The sequence below is a fragment of the Primulina tabacum genome, chromosome 3, assembly GCF_025594145.1.
Source record: "Primulina tabacum isolate GXHZ01 chromosome 3, ASM2559414v2, whole genome shotgun sequence".
Lineage (NCBI taxonomy): Eukaryota > Viridiplantae > Streptophyta > Magnoliopsida > Lamiales > Gesneriaceae > Primulina > Primulina tabacum.
Window position 1 is genome coordinate 14,483,265 of NC_134552.1, and position 23,206 is coordinate 14,506,470.

At 37.3% G+C, this 23,206-nt stretch overlaps 3 protein-coding genes and 1 long non-coding RNA gene across 7 annotated transcripts; 2 read left to right on the top strand and 2 right to left on the bottom strand.

Annotated features, from left to right (window-relative positions):
* Positions 1 to 201: 201 nt before the first annotated feature.
* Positions 202 to 4,019, bottom strand: LOC142538471 (mitochondrial import inner membrane translocase subunit TIM50-like; the record flags this gene model as incomplete). Its single annotated transcript, XM_075643787.1, is given in 11 exon segments — positions 202 to 491; positions 770 to 872; positions 970 to 1,126; positions 1,258 to 1,356; positions 1,465 to 1,569; positions 1,770 to 1,856; positions 1,858 to 1,884; positions 1,980 to 2,041; positions 2,162 to 2,198; positions 2,502 to 2,590; positions 3,749 to 4,019. Coding segments are annotated over 11 exon segments (1,083 nt in total), but the record flags the coding sequence as incomplete, so codon positions are not given.
* Positions 4,020 to 13,092: 9,073 nt separating this feature from the next.
* LOC142540662 (uncharacterized) lies at positions 13,093 to 13,925 on the top strand. Its single transcript, XR_012819138.1, has 3 exons — positions 13,093 to 13,164; positions 13,361 to 13,425; positions 13,528 to 13,925. It is a non-coding gene; the product is annotated as an uncharacterized LOC142540662 (long non-coding RNA).
* Positions 13,926 to 14,118: 193 nt separating this feature from the next.
* Positions 14,119 to 16,447, bottom strand: LOC142540661 (uncharacterized). Of its 3 annotated transcripts, none has more exons than XM_075646976.1 (2): positions 16,005 to 16,447; positions 14,119 to 15,795 (listed from the first exon to the last, which is right to left on the bottom strand). In XM_075646976.1, the coding sequence occupies exon 2, from the start codon at positions 15,708 to 15,710 to the stop codon at positions 14,310 to 14,312; it is 1,401 nt and encodes a 466-aa protein (XP_075503091.1). In that variant the 5' UTR covers positions 15,711 to 15,795; positions 16,005 to 16,447; the 3' UTR covers positions 14,119 to 14,309. The 3 variants fall into 3 exon arrangements, with proteins under 3 accessions (XP_075503091.1, XP_075503090.1, XP_075503092.1); XM_075646975.1 differs by having other exon boundaries at positions 16,285 to 16,444; XM_075646977.1 differs by having other exon boundaries at positions 14,119 to 15,825; positions 16,285 to 16,444.
* A 2,881-nt stretch (positions 16,448 to 19,328) lies between these two features.
* On the top strand, positions 19,329 to 23,035 carry LOC142540663 (zinc finger CCCH domain-containing protein 18-like). Of its 2 annotated transcripts, none has more exons than XM_075646978.1 (8): positions 19,329 to 19,533; positions 20,133 to 21,057; positions 21,152 to 21,322; positions 21,415 to 21,594; positions 21,795 to 21,859; positions 22,030 to 22,194; positions 22,305 to 22,407; positions 22,542 to 23,035. In XM_075646978.1, exons 2-8 carry the CDS (start codon positions 20,147 to 20,149, stop codon positions 22,606 to 22,608), a joined length of 1,662 nt encoding a protein of 553 aa, XP_075503093.1. In that variant the 5' UTR covers positions 19,329 to 19,533; positions 20,133 to 20,146; the 3' UTR covers positions 22,609 to 23,035. The 2 variants fall into 2 exon arrangements, with proteins under 2 accessions (XP_075503093.1, XP_075503094.1); XM_075646979.1 differs by having other exon boundaries at positions 22,033 to 22,194.
* The last annotated feature ends 171 nt before the right edge of the window (positions 23,036 to 23,206 follow it).

The following is a 23,206-nucleotide window of genomic DNA, read 5'->3' on the forward strand; positions in this document are numbered from 1 at the left end:
TATTAGTCTGATTAACTGTGAAGTGAAGATTTTTATTTTCTAAAAATTAATAAGGCATTGTAAATTAAAATGATAAAAATTATAATAAAAGAATTAAAGTAATAATAAAAGAATTAAAGTAATATCTCTAATAAAAATATAAAAAAGGAAATGAATATTAATCCCACAAAATTCAATTTGCTCTTCATAGAAGACAGAGTGAAAGAATAACAATTATTCTATACTCCGCTTCCAATATTCTATATTTACCTTATACAGCAAAAATGAAACAAAACTAAAGACAACAAGCTCGTCGAGAACATCACAAATTTCTTTAATCATATTAAGATCACCGCAATGGGGTAACAGAAATAGCTTTTGTTCAAAGTAGAACATGACTATACAACGGCTTTCATTTTCAGAATCCAACTGTTTCCTCAGGGGAACTTGGCTCCCTGATATCCATCTAACGTCTCCAGAAATGACTCTGCTGCTTTTGCTCTTGCTTCCTCCTGAACATGAGGCAAATATACGACGAAATATTTGCAGCAGTTCAATAGTTGTAAATATAACAAAGGCATGCAACAAAGATTTACCACTGAGAAATAATTTTACAGTGTATACCAAATCTTTTACTCATTCAGACGAAAGAATTTTAGATCTCCCAGACATTCTCAAAGAAAAACATATTTAAAAAAGGAGAGGATGTATGAATAATACGGAAAGCAACGAATAAGATCAAATAATTGAACAAGGCAACATTCTCCTCAGGCGTACCAAAAAAACAAACCTTTGATGCTCTGTGGAACGCTCCATGAACTCTTTGGCAATATCACGGTCTTCATATGAGGCTAGAACAGTTCGAATATCAACTGGTCTGTGTTTAGCAACATCTGCACTCAAACAATACTCCCTGTTTATTTAAAGCAACAAAGACTGGAATAAAACTCCCCAAAGATCATGTCAGTCTCACTGTGAGGGAATTCTTACATTCAAGGAATGGAATAAGATGTAAAAGGACAGTGTCGTCTGCTTCTCCTTCCCACTGTTTTATCGGAACACAGTTTTCACGCTGAAGACAACTCTCTAGGGCCTGACCACTAATGTATAGAACTTTTGCAGGATCCCTGTTAAGCATTGAAAGGTCCTGCAGCCGGAATTGCTTATAATTTTCAAAAAGAACAAAAATATAGCAAAGAAAAAGAAGCAAAAGTTTGAAAACAGAAACCAAAAACAATGGATAACAATATTCACGAAATTCAAAGCGAATGTATCTACCCTAAAGTGTTTTCCATCTGTGTATCTCGTTGCATCCCTTGAAAGACTATAACGAATACAGTGCTTTGGATCCAATCTTTCAACAACAGGATCAACATACTGAAATGACCAGACAGAAATATTAAAAACTTAGAGATACCAAGAAAATGACAAACAAAATGGGGAAAATGTTTCCATATCCAACATATCTTAAACATTAACGCTTACCATACTTAGCTCGTCAGAATATACTACAATTTCATAAAATTGAGCTAAATGCTCCAAAAAAGCATCTACACCAGGTCTTTTGAATGTTCTCCACACCCGGTCACGCTTCAGATGGAAAAAAAACAACACGTCACAATGTCAACTTAGTTAATCTAAACTTGAACAACGAAAAAGACAAAACTCATGAAATCAACCTTCACAGGAAGAGAAACCAAATGAGAGGGAAAATGCAGACTGCTAAGACTGAGTGTGAGGGCAGAAATCAAATATATTCAACACGAAAGAAAGACACAAAAATAACACACCTTCCAATCAGAACAAATTAGTGTTTTATTCAGATCAAGAACAAGGGTAAAAACATGTTGCTCCAAAGGATGCAAATCTGGCAGGAGGCTTGTCAGATGTTGGTTCAGTAAAACCCTGTAATGAAGCAATAAAAGGTGTTCCAAGGAGGAATAAATGATAAATTAAGGAACTACCATTTTAAAATTGTGAAAATGTTATTAGTTGTTTACCCGAACGTGTTCTTCGGTTAACCGTCTGAGGTCCAGGTATGTGTCGACTAACTTGGCAGGCACTGCAACATGTAAACACAAATGAAGCGTCGTGAAAAAACAGACAAGATCATTAAAGCTGGATACGAGATGAACTTGTACAGAAAACGAATAGCAACAAACAAGTTTAATTTTTTTCTTACCTGTCACTGCAGCGGCTCGTACATAAGATTGAAATTTCTGCACAAACCGTTTGGTAATTTGTTAACTGTAATTCCCTAGTGATTATAATTTCAAATACTACATCTGCAACACAAGTATAAGCCTCGAAAGATGAAACATATTAAGAAGGCTCACACAAGTAGACATATAGGTCAACTATCTTTTATTAAAAGATAGCTCCTCACATCAATTAATATCTTTCCAACAAAAAAACTATTTCAAATTAATCAGAAATAATAGGTAGCAATGTCAACTTTTCTACATCATGGGAATGGAGTTAATGGACAGAAGCATAGAGTATGAGAGTACTGTTACACGCACGTCATAAGTAGATGCATCTTCCCCAACAATAAAATTTGCAGAGTCACGAAAGGCCTTTGTCTTTTGATCGACCTCATCCAATGAGTATGCTGCATACAATGTCAACTTATATTTGACCAATAACTTAAACCAAAGTCAAACAAAGATATTCTATGACATAGCCCAGCAGTTCAAAAAAATTTCAGAGCACTTGCCGCTCCAAACCAAGACCATGATCGACACGTTTATGAAAATTCAATAACCAGACAAGGTGGTAACGGAGCTGGACTAACAGTTTGCTTTTTATTTTATTATTTGTGATTTATAGGCAAGAGTTATGGAAAAAGGAAGGAAAGACAAGACAAGCTAGTAGCTTCATAGATGCAAAGAAGCAGGTAACCCAGCCATCTAACTTCATTTTGTCATTATTATGTATGAACCAAGAAGATAACATCAGCAGCACATCGTAAAAAAAAAAGTTTGCGAGAAAATAATGCCAATTAATATGATAAGATCCACAACAGAGCAGGAGCTAAAAAGATGTAAAATAATATAAATGACACGAAAATACATACATATAAGCATCATATTGCACAACTACGCAATAAATAAAAAATATTAAAAACACAGTTGAAAGAAATAAAATTTAGGGTCGCAGCACCGTGAGTCAGTAAATTCAGAACAGGGCAGCAGGCCTATGCAACAGCCATCTGAATACTTCATAATTTTTTTTATTCTCTAATTTACCAAAAATAAATGAATCAATTGAGAAGTTCATTTATAGAGTGCACGAAAAAAAGGAAACAGTCTATCCACTTAAAAAGGATTGATATCCGCACCCCCTATCCATCAAAACTCGTGTGGATTCTAAATGAAATACACAAGGGAATCATAAAGCCAACATATAGGCGAGTGTATATCCACTTAAAAACACGGACGAAAAATTCTAATGGTTCACATTCTCGATCTCAAGACGATATCATATCCACTTAAAAACACAGACGGAAAATGCTAATGGTTGACATGCTAAGGGAGTCATAAAGCAAACGTAATGGTTCCATTAAAAAAAAAAGTGACGCTATCCATTTCTAATTTCCGCATTACCGACAAAAACAGTTTTCAAACATGCAGCAATGACACATTACAAATTTGAAATCACAACATTCCCATTCCAAATCGCGGGAAATCATAGTAACACTATTAACAAACATGATAATCACATTAATGTCAAAATAAAGCCTAGAAGTGATTTGCTGAAAGAAACTAACCATAGGTAGGTGCATAGCTAGCAGTGGCAACGCCACCAGTAACAGCGGCGACGAGGCCGTACTTGAGAAAGCTCCAAGAATTCTTCTTATCACCGGATACCGGAGGTAAAGTCGGGGCATCACTTGGCGGCGGAGGAGGCTGATTGCCAATAATCGCGGATGCGATTATTGGATCTTTGGGAGGTTCTGTGAAAACTGCCGAGGGTAATCGGCGATAATTCCTGGAAATGATCGCGGAGATACGCGATTGGTAAGGGTTGCAGGCGTTAAATTAGGGTATAAGAATGCATAGACGGGTTTTAGGGTTTTTTGCGGGGTTTTTGAGATGGAAAGAAATGGGACTGGGGCGGGAGAGGGATTTTTGTGAGACGAAAGTGCCCTCGGGGGGGTTTTAGTTAGTTTTAGTATTTATCATTAATGAGTTAGAAATAGATTATTTCATATATAGCTTGAGTCAGGTTATTTTTGTTAAATCAATTAGGCAAAAACTTGTGTTAGACGATTTCACGGGTCGTATTTTGTGAGACGGATCTCTTATTTGAGTCATCCATGAAAAAATATTACTTTTTATTGTGAATATCGGTAGGGTTAACCCGTCACACAAATAAAGATTCGTGACACTGTCTTACAAGCGATCAACTCAATCAATTATAGTCTTGTAACTATATTTTGTGATCAAATTTAGTTTTTTTACCCAATATTATGTAATTAAACAAATAATATCCTTGCTAATTTTTTATAATTACATTAATAAACATATTTACATGTCACGATTTGGATTCAAGCTTTGAAATGTTCTCTTTGATGTGCTTACACTCATCATATTTTTGTTGAATATTTATTCATGAAACTATTTAACGCAAGATCATTTTTAATTTTATGACAGATGGTCATGTGGAAGATCATGTTATACTACTGTTTAGATTATTTTGTTTTTGTGAATTTTTATGTCATGATAAATATGATTAAAGATCAATCGTTTGAGTATGCAGACATTTACTATGACATAATAAGATCTTATGTCGGAGTCACGCTCTACTCGTGCTAAGCAGTCTCGTTGTTGTTTGGATGAATCGTTTGTTTGATGAAAGAGCATAGAATGTCCCAGATTGAGCAAAACACGAAAGAAGGGAAGTACAATAGAGTTCCAAAAGATGAAATGTGAAGGTTTGGAGGGTTGGCTCCAACGTTACTCAACTAAAAAAAAAAAGAGAAATATTATTTTCGACAGTCTAGAACGGCTTTTGGCCTTTAGGGAGTGTATGTCCGAGAATTTTAGTCTTGATTTTAGTACGATTCACTTCAGATATTGTCTGAGTAGACAGAAAAATACTCTTTTCTTTTATGATTTTTGATCTGTTTTTTACGTGAGAAAGTAAAATATCATACATCAGTTCACTTGAATTTTTTTGTTAACCTAATTAACAGTCGAGTTTCAGATAACACTGAAAGAACATTATTATTCTTATTTAGCCACGTTCGGCAGATCTTTGGGTTTGTCTTCCTGCAATGTTTAGCCACGTTTTAATTTCTTTTTGTTAGAATCTGGGTCTTGGAAGCGGTCGTGCATGGTCAAAAGTGGGTAGACTATGACAACAATTTGGGATTTTGTGTTGATTCTGTTTGAAGCTTGCAGCTATTTAGATGTTCTACGCTTTTGGTGAGGTAGCAACCCACCTTTTTGGTAGATTCTTGTAATGTTACATTTAATATTTCAAGTTAGAGTTTATTAAGGATTGCTATATGTTCACAAGCTCGGGGTGTAAAATCCAGGATTTTAGATTTTACCATGATAATATTTTGTACCAAGATTTGCAAGATTTTCGAAAATGGAATGGATAATTTTATCTTGAGCATTATTTAGGAACTCAAGAATTTAAATAATATCGTGTATATTTTTCGGAATTTGAGATATGCAGAATTATACCAGATATAGATCTAAGATTTGATATACCTGGATAAAGATTTAAGCAGGAAGATAACTCAATCTTGGATTACAAATCTTGAAGTAGATATCATAGGATTTTCGAAAATATTGAAGGATTTAGGGAGGATTTTCGAAATTGATGAGATATAGGGAAAAGTCTGCACGATAAAATACAGGCTTGAGAAAAATTTAAAAGTTTAACTACCAGGATTTTTAAGAAAAAAATATCAAAATCTTATCTTGGAAAAATACCACTAAATTTCGAATTTAGGTAGAGAAATGTTTGGGATTTAAGAAATATAATTTTATTGGGAAATAAAAAGTCTATCGAATATTGGAAATTAGACACAAAAGTCGAAATTTTTGCAGGCTGAACAAGGCATAATTTCGAAATTATCCAAGGGAAGATATCTAAATTTCGAAATTATTATCCAGGATCAGGGATAAATATTTAGATTAGATCACGATTCTAGATGAAGCTTTGATTCAAGTTTAAACGCGCGGATGACACCTATCGAGATAGCAGCCAACCCCTATAAATAGGAGGGCCCTATAACTCGAAAATCACACCTCATAACTCACCAAATTTTCGAGTTTGCTCTCCCTAGTTTCCCTAGGAATTTTCGAGTTTTGCTCAGCCGAGTAGCGAAGCGCTGCCGTCCAGTCGTCGAAGAAGAAATTTTCGAAATTTCCTGTGCAAGCAACCCTAGCTTTTCACGTTTTTCAGCAAGAATTTAAAGTAAGTGGGCTTGTTTTAAATGTGTAATTTCGGTGTATGCATTTTCGTTTTTTTGAATGGAGAGATAGCGGATTAGAGCGTTTTAGTGAACCATTCTTAGTAGTTTATTCCCATTGTTGCTACGTTTTCTTTTCTTCAGTACATTTATTTGTCATGTTCATTTATTTTTCCTGTTTAAGAAATCAATAAAATATTTTATTTGTTCCATTGATTTCAATTTACTTCTGCGCAATCTATTGCATGAAACCTACTCGTACAAATTCTTAGAACTTGCGATTGTAGGAAATGGTCGGCAGACCCCCAAGGCAAAACCGCAACCCGCGTTACGCTAATAGCGATCGCGAAGAGAGATAGGAGAATCGACAGGAGAATGGACCACCGCCTGCAGTTAATCTAAGCCGAGCTGATCTTATGGCCATAGCCACCATAGTGGCGACAACACTGCAAGGGTTGGGAAATCCAAATGCCAATCAACCACCTCCACTACCACCACCGAATGGAGTCAAATTTCATTACGAGTCCCTTCGTAAGAACATGTGTCCGATATTCAGAGGGGACGCCGATCTTGAAGTTGGCCAGAGTTGGCTAAAGAGTGTCGAAACTCAGTTGAGGCTATTAGGAAGTTCCCGAGGCACTCAAAGTGGATGTGATCGAGCCTTTTCTGGAAGACAAAGTAGCTAAGTGGTGGGAAGCAGTCTCGCCAGCCATGACCGCTACAGGACCAGTCACATGGCAGAACTTCCGAGAAACATTTCTGAAACAGTACTATTCGCCGGAAGTCAGATTGCATAAGTTGAGTGAATTTGAAAATCTCACTCAAGCCCCAGGCATGTCAGTTGTGAAATACACCTCCCAGTTTAATGCACTTGGGTCTTATGCTCCGGCCATCATGGCGGACGAAGTTTTGAAGCTGCACCGCTTCAAGAGAGGATTAAACAGTAGAATCCAGTCAGCCTTAGCAGTTTATCAGCCCGCCAATTTTCCAGATCTTATGGGCGCAGCTATCCGAGCTGAAACCGACATCCGCCGCAGGGAGGGAGAGAATAAGAACAAGCGACCTCATGCCGGTCAGTCTTCTCAGGGCGGTCAGAAGTTCAGAAAGCCAAACCAATCAGGCGGACCTTCCTCAGGGCAAACCTCAGCGGCCAACCATCAAGGACCCAAGCCATGCCCGAAGTGCGGTTTCAGACACCCCGGGGAATGTCGAAGAGCCAGTGGTGCGTGCTTCGGATGTGGGAAAGCAGGGCACAGGATCGCGGATTGTCCTACGGCCGCCAACCAAGCAGCTGGGCCCAACAAGGGAACTGGGCCGAATGTGGGAGCTAACCCCAACAAACCAAAGGAGAATAAGCCTAATGTCAGGGTGTTCGCTATGAACCAAGAAAAGGCGGACGACGCCAAAGAAGTCGTATCAGGTACCATCTTACTTCAAAAAGTACCTGCTTATGCATTGTTTGACTGTGGTGCTACACACTCTTTTATGTCTAAGAGGTTTGCTAAGAAATTAGGACTTAAGCCCCAATCTCTAGCTGAACATTTTCGGATAGCCACACCTACGAGTAAGACCATAGAAACTCATGAAATTCACAAGGATTGTAAGATCGGTATCGCTAATCAGACTTTCAGTGCCGACTTGATACAATTGGTTATGGTCGATCTCGACATCATTCTAGGGATGGACTGGTTAGCCAAAAACAATGCAATAGTGGACTATAAAGGGAAAAGATTTAAGCTCCGAACCCCAAATCAGAAAGAGATCGTGTATCATGGTAAATCCAAGGAACGAAATCACTCCTTTCCGCTTCCCAGGCATGGAAGGCCATGAAATCCGGAGAAGACATCTACCTAGCAATGATCAACAAAGTGCAAGGAGAAGTCGAACTGAGGATAGAAGACATCCCAATAGTATGTGAGTTCCCGGATGTTTTCCCAGAAGAACTCCCAGGGACAGTTCCGGACCGCGAAGTTGAGTTCAAAATTAATCTGGTTCCTGGTGCAGCACCAATCTCTAAAGCACCTTACAGGATGACGTCAGCTGAACTCAAGGAGTTAAAAGAGCAACTCCAAGAATTGCTGGACAAAAAGAAAATTCGACCTAGTGTGTCCCCATGGGGAGCACCAGTACTCTTTGTGAAGAAGAAAGATGGGAGTATGAGATTGTGCATCGACTATCGGAAACTGAACAAGATCACTATCAAGAACAAGTACCCTCTTCCGAGGATAGACGATCTATTTGACCAGCTCAAGGGAGCCGCAATCTTTTCTAAATTGGATCTGAGGACTGGATACCACCAACTGAAGGTCAGGGGCTGAAGATATCTCCAAAACAGCTTTTCGGACAAGATATGGGCATTATGAGTTCACAGTGATGCCTTTTGGGTTGACCAATGCGCCTGCAGCCTTTATGGACCTAATGAACAGGGTGTTCAAACCATTTCTGGACCGGTTCGTAGTGGTATTTATTGATGACATCCTCATTTATTCTCCCAACGAGGAAGAACATGAAGAGCACCTCCGCCTTGCACTACAGACACTGAGGGAGAAAGAGCTATATGCTAAGTTTAAGAAATGTGAGTTCTGGCTTAAGAGTGTATCCTTTTTAGGACATGTGATCTCGGAAGCAGGAGTATCAGTGGATCCCAAGAAAGTTGAGGCAATTACAGAGTGACCAAAACCTAAGAACGCCACAGACATCAGGAGCTTTCTTGGACTGGCAGGTTATTACAGGAAGTTCGTCAAAGGTTTTTCTTCCATAGCTATACCACTGACTAAGCTCACTAAGAAGAATTCCAAGTTCATCTGGGACGAAGGTTGCGAGAAAAGTTTTCAGACATTGAAAGAAAAACTTGCATCCACGCCAGTGCTAATCTTACCTACTGAAGAAAAGGAACTCACCATCTACAGTGACGCATCTAAGGAAGGTCTGGGATGCGTACTCATGCAAGAGGGAAGAGTGATCGCCTATGCGTCAAGGCAGTTGAAACCGCACGAAAAGAACTACCCTACTTGAGTTAGCAGCAGTTGTCTTTGCCTTAAAAATTTGGAGGCACTACCTCTATGGCGCCAAGTGTGAAATTTTCACAGATCACCAAAGCCTCAAGTACTTGTTCACCCAAAAAAAACTAAACATGAGGCAAAGGCGATGGATCGAACTACTGAAGGATTACGACTTGACTATAAGCTACCATCCCGGTAAAGCAAACAAAGTGGTTGATGCGCTAAGTCGGAAGGGCTCAGGAAAAATGACTCTAGCTTCCCTCTCGGCCCAGCCATGTCTGCAGGAGACCGTCAAGTTAAATCAGGACCGAGACCCCGAGCTAAAGAAACTTAAGGAGCAAGTCGAAAGCGGGAAGTCTCAAGATCTACAAATTGATGACAAGGGAGTCCTATGGATGAATGGACGACTGTGCGTACCGGACAACGATAACTTTCGCCAAGAAATACTATCAGAAGCACACAAGTCCAAGTTTTCAGTCCATCCAGGGAGTACAAAAATGTACCGAGACCTTAAGGAAAATTTCTGGTGGAACGGAATGAAAAGAGACGTGGCAGAATTTGTCTCTAGATGCCAAGTTTGTCAACGGGTCAAAGCAGAGCACCAACGACCCGAAGGATTATTGCAACCCTTGGAGATACCAGAGTAGAAATGGGAACATATCTCCATGGACTTCGTGGTAGGGTTACCAAAGTCGAGGACAAGGTCAGGACGGAATATGGGTAATCGTAGACAGACTTACAAAATCTGCACACTTCCTACCCGTCCGTATGAACTACAATCTGGACAAGTTAGCTACACTGTACATGGACAATATTGTAAGACTTCATGGAGTACCAGTGAGCATCCTGTCTGACAGAGACCCGAGGTTCGTCTCACGTTTTTGGAAGAGCTTCCAAGAGGCCATGGGAACGAAAGTCACTCTTAGTACGGCCTACCACCCTCAAACCGATGGCCAAACTGAGAGAACAATTCAAACCTTGGAAGACATGCTGCGAGTGTGCGCCCTAGAATTCAATAGCAATTGGAGCAATCATCTGCCATTGATCGAGTTTGCGTATAATAACAGCTATCACAGCAATATTGGGATGGCTTCATATGAAGCTCTGTATGGAAGGAAATGTCGGTCACCCTTATATTGGGATGAAGTGGGAGAAAAGGCAATAGTAGGACCCGAGCTCGTACAGATAACCATAGACAATGTTACAGTCATCCGAGAGAAACTCAAGGCAGCTCAAGACCGACAGAAAAGTTGGGCAGATCTGAAAAGAAGGCCAGTGGAATTCAACGTTGGCGAGAAGGCCTACGTAAAAGTCTCGCCTATGAAAGGAGTTGTCCGATTCAGCAAAGCTGGGAAGCTGAACCCTCGTTATGTAGGACCCTTCGAAATTCTGGAAAAGGTGGGTACACTGGCATATAGATTGGCACTGCCGCCAAACATGTCAAGAATTCATAATGTTTTCCACGTGTCCCAACTATGGAAATACATCTCGGATCGAAGCCACGTGTTGGAAGTAGAACCGCTCATGATCGAAAGTAACTTGGGAGAAGAGCTGAAGTACGAATAAATTCCCATCAGGATCGTGGACACCAAAGACCAAGTACTAAGGCGACGAATCATTCCCTACGTCAAGGTGCAATGGTCTAACCACACTGAAAGAGAAGCCACATGGGAGCTAGAAGAAAGGACGAGGAACCAATACCCTTACCTCTTCATAGACCTAGTCAACCCAAGTTTCGAGGACGAAACTTCCCATAAGGAGGGAGGGATGTAAAATCTAGGATTTTAGATTTTATCATGATAATATTTTGTACCAAGATTTGCAAGATTTTCGAAAATGGAATGGATAATTTTATCTTGAGCATTATTTGGAACTCAAGAATTTAAATAATATCGTGTATATTTTTCGGAATTTGAGATATGCAGAATTATACCAGATATAGATCTAAGATTTGATATACCTGGATAAAGATTTAAGCAGGAAGATAACTCAATCTTGGATTACAAATCTTGAAGTAGATATCATAGGATTTTCGAAAATATTGAAGGATTTAGGGACGATTTTCGAAATTGATGAGATATAGGAAAAAGTCTGCACGATAAAATACAGGCTTGAGAAAAATTTAAAAGTTTAACTACCAGGATTTTTAAGAAAAAAATATCAAAATCTTATCTTGGAAAAATACCACTAAATTTCGAATTTAGGTAGGGAAATGTTTGGGATTTAAGAAATATAATTTTATTGGGAAATAAAAAGTCTACCGAATATTGGAAATTAGACACAAAAGTCGAAATTTTTGCAGGCTGGACAAGACATAATTTCGAAATTATCCAAGGGAAGATATCTAAATTTTGAAATTATTATCCAGGATCAGGGATAAAGATTTAGATTAGATCACGATTCTAGATGAAGCTTTGATTCAAGTTTAAACGCGCGGATGACACCTATCGAGATAGCAGCCAACCCCTATAAATAGGAGGACCCTATAACTCGAAAATCACACCTCATAACTCACCAAATTTTCGAGTTTGCTCTCCCTAGTTTCCCTAGGAATTTTCGAGTTTTGCTCAGCCGAGTAGCGAAGCGCTGCCGTCCAGTCGCCGAAGAGGAAATTTTCGAAATTTCCTGTGCAAGCAACCCTAGCTTTTCACGTTTTTCAGCAAGAATTTAAAGTAAGTGGGCTTGTTTTAAATGTGTAATTTCGGTGTATGCATTTTCGTTTTTTTGAAATTTCGGTCGAGTACAATTCTTCTTCTACCCCCTTCTGGTTATGATTGTTGCATGGACTTTATGTTGACACTGTGAGTATTCAACTTGATATGGGAGGGAATCCCAACTATGATATGACCCTTATACGGTGGGGATATAACCGATTCGGTCTCGCCCCCTTAGAGGAATAAAAATTAGGGACTGAATTCAGTAAACCATTGAAAGTAGAGGAATCTCAGTGTCAGGTCAAGGATACGAATGTGGTATGAGTCAAAATATGCATGGTATGTGTGTGTGTATGTATTTCGAAATTGTATATGCATGTTGTTGTGTACTCGAACGGCCCCCACTTGCTGAGTATTTCCCCAAAATACTCACCCCTTACAACCTTCCCAGATAAATCCGAAGAACAGGTGGAGGAAGAGGAATCAGAAAAATTCTGGGGATGATGATTTTTTTTTGAGATGTAATATTAGCCATGTTATCTTTATTTTCGAATTTGGTAATTTAATTTCATGTAAGACGTTTCCGCGATTTATTTATTTTTCAGTTGTAAAGACAATGTTTAAATTTGCGAATTTATGAAAATAAACTGGTTTTGGTTTATACTGTACTACGAGGCTTGTTGTTTAGCAATTATGTGATTGTTGAATAACGCCGATGTCGACTAACCCCGGTCCCGGGTCGTGACACGGGGGAGGGGTGCTTTTAACTTCTCAAGTTACTGTTTTCTTAGTGTTATGATATCTGCAAAAGCTTAGTTCCTTTTAAGGATACTCTGTTGTCCATTATGGCTACACTTGAGAATTATTTTGTTGAGTGGAAGGAGGAATATGTGTCCAAAGAGAGGGGAAATCGTGTGGTCCACTATTTTTTGAAGGACAATTCAGGGGAATCCGTTCTTGCTGTTGTGGGCACTAAGAGGAGTGTGAGGCACATGTTTTATGTTGTCTATAAGGAGTTCTGATGCTGGCTTCAGATGGAGATCACGGCGAGAGGTTGTGAATTGGCTCACATCTATGTTGTCAAAACAGCACAGGCAAGGTGATTATGCTAGTGTCTTTCTTATATCCCTTTTCTTAAAAACCACACAAACCTCTTCTGATATTAATGTTAAATGATAATTTGTTTTATGGATAGAATAGCTATGCATTCAATGTCCCGGTTGTAGTTATAGGTGTCACCGTGTCAGTGTGATAAATTACATTTAACCGAAAATATTCCAACATTTTCATGACAGAGTCTCCCAAAGATGATCCTACTTCCAAACATGACGGTCATCATCTGGATTGGCTATCTCTTAAGGTACATAATTTGTGGCAAAGTATTTTCATTTTGCTATGTTTTGGTGTACTAAATTTTCCGAGACTTTTAACTCACCTATGGTTGAATGAATATGTGAATCAGAGCCGACTAGCGGGAAATTTGAAAAGCCATCAGTTAGGCATTGCATAGTTGGGTTTGGCTTGGACCTGCTGTAAACAACTGAAGCATTACCCCATCATTTTACCGGAATGGGGTTTCAATAACAGTAAGTTACCTAAAATATGATTTTTTAAAGTTTCTTGTATTTTTTTCTTGAAATTTTATATGAAGGTCATGGACCATCAGTTAAGTTTTCTAGGTCATTCATATTCTATGAAATTTAATACTGTTCTAAGCACGGGGCTCTATTTTGACTTGGTCTGTGTCTAACCGAAAATTCCAGTGTACATGAGAATTGAGGTGTAGGTACTGCCTCCACCTTCCACATGTTCTCCTTTTAGTTTTAGCACTTGTGATTTTGTTTCCATTATCGACCTCTTCCTCTTTGTCCAAGAGAAAGTAGTGAGAGATTGGCATCAATGAACACAAACAACCAGTAAAATCCCTAGTCACGGTTGACATCCATGTGATCAACACTCGATGGATGCTGCAAGATTTGAACCACATGTTTCGACTTTCATCCCGAGAAAATAAGCTATGGGTGTGAAAAAAGACCACATATGAAACAAGACAATGCAAAATTATCCATCTATTTCACATACAAATTCTGATTGAGACATACATCCTCTCAGCAAAGTTATTTTCTGTCCCAACAAAATTTATTAGTTCTAATTCTCGATTCCCATACCAGACACGGGATGTGGTCTCTGATTTAAACATGCACAGAAACAAAATTAACAAAGATCGGGTTCTGAAGGGATATCTCACACACACGTCTGCTCCGAAGATGTGGCCCAACTTTCGTCAGAATCACCCATTTCTAGTACTCTATAACGCATATTCTGAAACAAAGGACTTTCAGAAATACATGATATCTGCTCTCCAAGTGAAGGGTCTGCTGAGAAATTAACAAGCGCCTCGACAGCATTGTCTATGAGCTCATTGGGCTCATCCTCTAACAATACATTGAGGAGAATCGGTATCGCTCCAGAATTTGCAAGGGCAACTCGATCAGCTTTGTTGCAGCTCAATTGTGCAATGGCTCCAGAAACTCTCTCTTTAACATTGGAGTTCTCGTCCTTCAAGAGCTCGACGAGAATTGGTATTGCACCAGCGTTTTCCACAACAGACATTGAGTGCTTGTAATTTGACATGTCCCGAATCACATCAACAGCACCAGCCTTCGCTCCATCTTTTTCTCCTCTAAGGAGTTCCACCAGATGGCTAGCAATTGTAATTGCGTTCTCTTCATTAACAGCTAAGATGCATAATACATCCACAGCGATTTCTTGACCAATGGGGTCAGAGCCTTGAAGTAGCTCGACATACAAAGGAATGACTCCAGCTTGAGCAACAAGATTAATATGATCGATGTGTGATGCGATAACACCTAGTGCATTACCAGCCACCAATTTCATGGAGGGATCCCCATGCTTAAGTAACTGTACAAGAACAGGTATAGCACCTGCATCCACAAGCGTAGGCCTTGCACTTCTAATCAATCCAAGTAAGCCGATTGCTTGAGCAGCTCTGGTTCTAGAGATCAAGCGGCCACAATTGGCTGCCTCAACGAGATGATATACATTCCTTGAATTCAGTATATACCTTCTAACCTCTCGTGTTAGAGCCAATGCACTCAATATTTCATAAAGAATATCCTTTACATCAGAACTGGAATTTAACATACCAAGAACAATCTCCAGGCCATGGTTGCTAGCTACCGTTCTGCTATTTGAGTCCCAAAATGTTACAAGATTTCTCAAGCACTTTAACAAAGAAATTTGCAATCTACCTTCAGTGTTGGGCAGCAGGTTTAGAAGAATAGGAATCGCGTCAGATTGACCGATAAGGTGGGCTAATCTGCCGTCCCATTGTGAAGCAAGGCATTTCAAGCAGTGAGCAGATGCTTCAAGAATTGATGGATTCAGTGGACTTTCAAGAAGACCAACGATCAATGGCACAGCAAGTGCCAAAATATTTTCTGGAGCATGTCTGGACATCTTAGCCAGTTTGATTGTGGCCTCAACTTTCAGAGCATCGTTCCCGCACGTAATAGCATTAGAGTATAGCTGGAATGCCTCATTCCAGTTCCTGCTGTTGCTACTCTCTGCCAGTTTGCTCTCTGAACATTCAATTAACATCGAGGAAGGAAATTGGGAAACCATCTTTGCGCTAATTAGCAAGATCCAACGACGTCAAGTACTTGTCATTTGTCCACAGAAAAACCATTTAGCAAGCTTTGGTCTTCACCTGATGGTATCATAAGCAGAAAAGCGAATGCTGAAACAAGTTTAAGCAATGATATTATGCCAACCCTTAATTCCTTCGACTTCATATCGTTGCATGAACACAAAATTTACATACCCGAGTTTCTAAAATAAGAACTAAAAAAATCAAGCTTAATCTTTCGTTAAATATTCAAATGACAGAAAAAGATCGATCGTGTAACATATCAATACCCGTGGAGGAATCGATGGAAGAAGATAAATGGTAATATTTCTTTACGACTTTACCATAATCCCTTAACAACTGTATCGTTCATTGAGACATAAAATCCGTCCACTTACTTGGTATCTAGGATCCGGATTAACACTCGGTTTGACGAATCAACCAGATAAAAGGCCACATATACATAATCAAAGACAAAATTGTCACGAAATTCCGAAACCCGTTGCAACAATAATAAAAAATCAGAATTCATTCAAAGAGAAGCAGAGGCAGGAGAAACGATCGAATTACCTCATCGGAAGAAATTTTTAATTTTCCATTTCCGACATCGGCGGAGGAGTGGAAAGAAGCCGATAAACTGAACAGGTTCCAAAATCTTATACGAGGAACAAGTTTCAGTCAACGGGGCTTCGCCCTTCGGTCCAATACAGAGTCGTTACATGGAATTAAAGTTTGCGCTCACCCTTTAATTTTTTTTTTAAAAAATATATAAATTCATTTACATATGTGTGTGTGTATATATATATACACACACTACCAATCATTTTAGTTATATGTTCATCTCAATAAAATCGATATATAATAGTTTGTAAAATAATTACAATATTTTGATTTAATTATATTTTAACAAAATTCGGATTGAACTGTTGTTTTTTTACATCTAAACTATATTAAGAAGAGATAAAATGAACTAAAAAGTGACTTGTCGATATATTATGAAATTACTAAAAAGTTTACAGAAAGCAATATATATCGATATAACATAAGGTTATTCTATGTTAAATAAATATTTTAATTTTTTTCAATAATAATAAAATCTGCAATCGTTAATCTTCTATATCGGTCAAACACTTATTTATTCTATTAACTACAACTCTCCTTCGTGTACGTAAATTTTCTATCATTATTCCTTGTTTAAGTTTTATTGAATCTAAACAAATTTAATATTGAGTCGATTTTTCACAAAATTTACAATGAGATTATCTCATAACTTCTATATTTTTTGTTTTATATTATATATTTGAGTTACATCGTCACGACGACTCAAAACAACACATATTTTTCAACAAAAACCAATATGATTGCCTATAATAGGAGGTAACTTGATTTCGGATAACTGGATAAGGTTGGTCCGACACGCTTAAACCTTTCATGGTCATCTATTTTATTATGTACGCTTTTATGAGTTTTTTTGTATTTAAAAAACACACACATATTTATATAAATAATTGTACGTAGGGTTTTAATATAAAAATATGTATAAAATTTAGAGTATGTCTCTTGTGAGACGATCTAACGAATTTTTATCTGTGAGACGAGTCAATCCTACCGATATTCACAATAAAAAGTAATACTCTTAGCATAAAAAATAATATTTTTTCATAGATGACTCAAATAAAATATCTGCCTCATAAAATACGATCCGTGAGATCGTCTCACAAAATTTTTTACCTAAAATTTACTTACACCAAATGTATGTTTATTATTTTATTCTTCCTTAACAATTATTATCTAAAGTGATTGTTTTATCAAATCACTCAAAGCTAAAAACAGTATTTTTCAATTATATTATCATAATTATGTTTTATAAAAAAATAGTATATCTAATTAGATTAAAATAAAATATAATATACATTTACGCAACAAAAGAATATAGTATATCGAGTATATGTATAATAAAACAACAACAAAAATTATAAAAAAATGTGATTATACAATAAATACTATTAGTCGATGTGAATAATAAATTAATGATTTTAAATTATAGATCGTAATATCTTATCCATAACTAAAAATAATCATAATTTGAGATTTTTACCCGAAAAAGTATAAAATCGTGTTTGATGTAACGAAGTTAAGGATTAGAAATATAAAATCATGTTCTAAAATAATTATCCTACGTAACGCGTGTAGATAGACATTAATATGCAATAAAACAACATAAAAAATTTTAAAAACTAAGAATGTAATGATAAAATATCATAGGAATAAATCAAAGGTTTTAAATTTTAAAACATAATATTTTATCCACAAGTGATAATTACATGGTTTCCTCGTATCTGCATACTAAATTATTTAAAAACCATTTTCCCCTCCTAATTGTCAAAAAGCCAAGAATAAAAAATAAAATACTTTTTCTAATAATATTTTTTTTAAAAAAAAAAACTGATTTTCCTCTATTTTCGTTGACGTTATATATCCCATTAGCTTTGCCTTTTGAAACGGTCCTTTACCACCTGGATTTCCCCAAATTGCCCATTCTTTATTTTAAAATATTTATTTATTGATTAATTTAATTCAATATTCCTAATCAGTCGAATTATTTGAGTAGTCATTAGTTGGGACAGAAAATTGACATAACCCATTGTCTAGTTGTTCGGAATTGACATTGACACAATAAATTGGATATATTATATCATAAGTAAAAACTTGTCTGAGATTATCTCACAGTTCGTATTTTGTGAGACAAATATTTTATTTAAATTATCCATGAAAAAATATTACTTTTTATTGTGAATATCAGTAGGATTGACCCGTCTCACAGATAAAGATCCGTGAGACCGTCTCACAAAAAACATATCCTATTTGAAATATAATATATATCTTTTATTTAGATCATCTTCCATAATCTAATCGATTTATCATACAAATTGCGTTTCTTTTTAATTTCAGCTATCTAATTTGAACATAAAAACTTATGTGAGAGAATCTCACATGTCAATTTTGTGATATATATATGTATTCTATTTGAGTCGTCCATGGAAAAAAAATATATTTTTTCTACTAAAAGTATTATATTTTATTATAAATATAATCAGATTGACTCGTTTCATGAATAAAAATATGTAAAACCGTCTCACAAAATATCTATTCTATTGGATTGCCACTAAATGATATTTTATGCATCCTAATCATCGATCTTATCATTTCCTAGTGTCAAACTTTTTTTTTCTAAGAATATAAATCGTGAATTATATGTAATATCATATAAAATAATCTTGATGCATTGTCAACCATCAGATTTGATAAGCTTTACTTAATCCAAATAGCAAAGACTCACGAAAACAATCCAACGGCTGATAGCGATCTAAAAGGAGGCAGAAACGGACACATTCGCCGCGAGTACACGTAGGTTGTACTTTGGCGACATTTGTGCTGCAACTTCCGCACATTGGAATTTCCGAAATTTTGAATTGTTTTGATATAAAAAAATGGTAAATTTGTGAACTCGACGAGGGTACTTTCGTAACAAAAAATCAAGCTGTCATCAACCCACGTCGTAAATCTAGGAATTTCTTTTGTTTATTGATGTGATATATAAGATTTCAAATCATTTCCCTGCTGTACATGAAATGATAAGCATTCCCCGAATCTCTCATATTTTTTTCCAAGAAAGATAAAATTTTGGAAATTCCAGTAGAATATAAGAAGTAATTTCACAGGCGAGAGCTTGTGAAAAACTCTAAAGCTCCTCTGTTCGTATACAGATAATAGTGATGGTGTATTTTTCTTTTCTGATCAGTTGAATAATAACTGAAGGTAAGGTTTCATCATCCATTCTTGTTTTGGAAATGTTTCGTATTTCCGAGAAAAAGTTTGATTTTTGATTTGAAACTCGGTTTACTTGTTTGTTTTCTTGAAACTGTAAAATACCGGGTTTTCTTTAAATTTGTCTATATATGTCTGTGTCTGTGTGTATAATAAGGCGCGTTTTGGGTTGATTGTTAAAAACATTTTACTATGTGGTTTCATGTGTTCTTTTCCATGTCCGGGTAATTTTATTTGCAAGATCTCTTTTTGGGTGCATGCGGCATTGTTGGCAACTTAATATTCGATTTATTACTGGTTTTGAATAATGTTTCGTTTTGGTGTTCTGCCACAATTCCAGCCTTTTTCAGCGCTGTTACGGATTATGTTTTTTTTAAAAAAAAAAACTTTATGGTTATCCTTTCGACTTCTAGAATTGGAAAATTTTACGTGGGGAAATTTTGTTTGGGAAGATTTTCTATTAATTCATCTAATCCCCTACCGTGTTTAATTTATGTTATTCAGTTGAATTCCTTTGTTCATTTGTCTTCTTTTTTACTTGTTTATGTTTTGGAATTGTGTTTCGAAGTTAACTAATGGTGTGTTTCCAGTGAATAGATGAAAAATGGATTCATTCCAAGCTGCCAAGGTTGTTCACGATAGAATCTTAAAATTGGAACCCGAACTCATTGGTCGGAAGATCGCAGGGTATATCTTCTTAAAAGGTCTTCCTGATCAAGAAATGATTCGGTTGGCTATGGCGCCGGATACTGTAATCCACAACTTGATTCAAAATACCAAAGCTGCTCTTCATATAGCCTCACCACCAGTCATTTCTCCCCCAATTTCGCCAAACATGAATCCAAACCCGTCATTGGGTCCTTCTATCCAGTTTCCATACTTTTCGCCATCTTCACCGCGCACCTTGTCAAGCCCGTTTCAAAGGGTGCCAATGCCTTATTGGAACTCTCCGCCTATGCTTAATAAGCCGATGACTTATTCTGATCCTATACCTGAAGAGTACGGTTTACATACTCAATGTAGCTTTGATGACCCGTTGGAGACAATGAGTTTAGGCCCAAATGATTACTATAGTCACGAAGCAGCATTTGACAATTTTGTCATTAGGGGTTGCCGGAATTCTCCGAACTTCATGGATTTTCCGGTTAAGACTTGTCACTATTTCAGTAGGGGGTTCTGTAAGCATGGCAGTAATTGTAGGTTTTTGCATGGGGAATCTTTTCCCGATGTCTATACCAATGATTTTGGTCCAAATTCATTTGAAGTTGGTGCCGATGATCAAGCCTTTTCACCAGGGTCCCTCGAGAAACTTGGGCAAGATATTGCAGAGTTAATAAAATCTCGAGGTGGTAGCCCGGTTTCGATTGCTTCTCTTCCTATGATATACTATGAGAGATACGGAAGAACTCTACAAGCAGAAGGGTACTTGACTGAAAGCCAGAGACATGGGAAAGCCGGTTACAGCTTGACGAAACTCCTTGAACGCCTTAAAAACAGCATTAAGCTAATTAGCAGGTGTGATTGATTCGGCCCCCTTTTTTTTTATTTATTTTATTGGATTATTCGAAGTGAACCCGAATCTTAAGCTGGTTCAATATGTGTGATTTAGGCCTCATGGACAGCATGCTGTGGTGCTGGTGGAAGATGCTTCAAAATATGTGGCAGATGTTCACAGTGACATAAACGACCCTGGTCCAGTCGTCAGTGGTTCACGTCAGATATATTTGACGTTCCCCGCAGAGAGTACCTTTACCGAGGAAGATGTTTCCAATCACTTTAGGTAACTTAATTTGATATCATTTCCCATTGCAAGTTACATGGTTTTTAAATTAATTTTGAAGGTAATTCATTTTTTTGTGGTCTTGTTTATAGTTCTTTCGGTCAGGTTCAAGACGTAAGGATCCCATGCCAGCAGAAAAGGATGTTTGGTTTCGTAACCTTTGCGAGTGCGGACACTGTGAGGTTGATTCTGTCGAAGGGAAATCCACATTATGTTTGTGGTGCACGCGTTCTTGTCAAACCTTACCGTGAAAAATCAAAGCTCATTGATAGGTATACTTCCGGTTTTACCGCTACCGCGACCTTAAGACTTGAATATGAGTCCATCAGTAATTCTGTATATCTTGATGTAATTGTTATTCTTGCCATGTATTTCCACTTGTGTGTCTGATGACTTCATTTTTTCTCGTCCTTCTATCTTGGTAATGGTCACGGTTTCTGAACAATTGAAGGGTGTTTTCTTTTCGATGCAGGAAGTATCAAGAACCGTACTACTATCACTCGCACCCAGTGGATTACGATACCGAGCTTCAAGCCAGTAAGACCCTTATTCATAAGTCCTGTCTCATGCTCTCCAATCATGGACCACAATCTTTCGCGGCATATTATTTGTCCGAGCTTGTATACATTAATGCACGTATACAACTAAGAAATCCCAAGTCTTTTCCATAAACTGTCTTTTCCATCGCCTCATTCTTTTTGTTGCTGCAGGATTGGAATCCTCTCGGCTGTTTCGACGGCAGCTAATGGAAGATCAAGAACGTGCCCTTAATCTCGAGGCAATGCGTCTCTCACAACTCCAATTATCTGGCAAAACTCTACCTACTCAGTCTTGTTTGGGCTATTCCATAGATGATTTAAAATTCCCCAAAGGTCGGTTCGGGTTTTCTTGATTTTCTGCATATATCTTTAAACCAGTTTGGTTTGAATTCTTCTCTCGGCCAACACTTTATTAAAGGTTTTGCGGACTACAACTTTTGCAGGCCGCATCAAATTCCAATCGAGCTACAACTATTTCCTCGATGTCATGAATACTGGCTCTACTAGTGACAAGTACACCACTAACAATTGCAGTGATCAGGAGAGGTTGGCAAAACTTATAGCATTCAAAATTTATAAATAAAATTTGAAATATTTTTCCACCACTCTATATTTCTCGCCTTCAAATACTTCGTGCAAGATTCAATTCATACCTAAACTTTGGTGCTTTTCTTTTTCAGTGCTCAAGGACTTAATCTACCCGACAGCCCATTCACAGTTGGTAGCAGCATTTCTGCAGTCATATAAGTTCCGCAGCACTTCCAAAGTGAGACAAAGGATTCATTGAGTTAATAAAGCAGACGTTTTACAAGCGAAGATCATTATTTTGGACGTGATACAGTTTGTTTTATGCTATACCTTTTACTCATCTTGGTAACTAGCAGAAGCACACAAGGATTACATAGGATCGATAGAAGCACATAGTCCTCGTTACTCGGTTAGCAACTTCTTGTTTCTTGGTTTTGCGTTCAAGGTTAGCGATGGAAAGCTGATAGAGATCTTAGGTTCTTGAAAAATAATGATACATAGAAGTTAGGACTTAGTCGATAAAGCACAGTATGCTGAATAGTGTATCTACATACAGAGATTTCTGTTTTGTTAAGAAACTGACCAAAGGTTATATGTCGACGGATGATAGTTTGAAGAACTTATTTCAAGACCCATTTCAGTGCTATCCTTTTACCTTTAAAGAACATCATTAACTCATTGTCTGTCCTAAAAATAGATATCTAATATTTCAGAACAATTTTTAGTTTTCTGTGTTAGCTAAATTTCAGTTTCAACACATTATCTTTGTTTTTTTTTTAATTTTTTGACAATTTTAGTTATTCTAAAATGGTGTTGA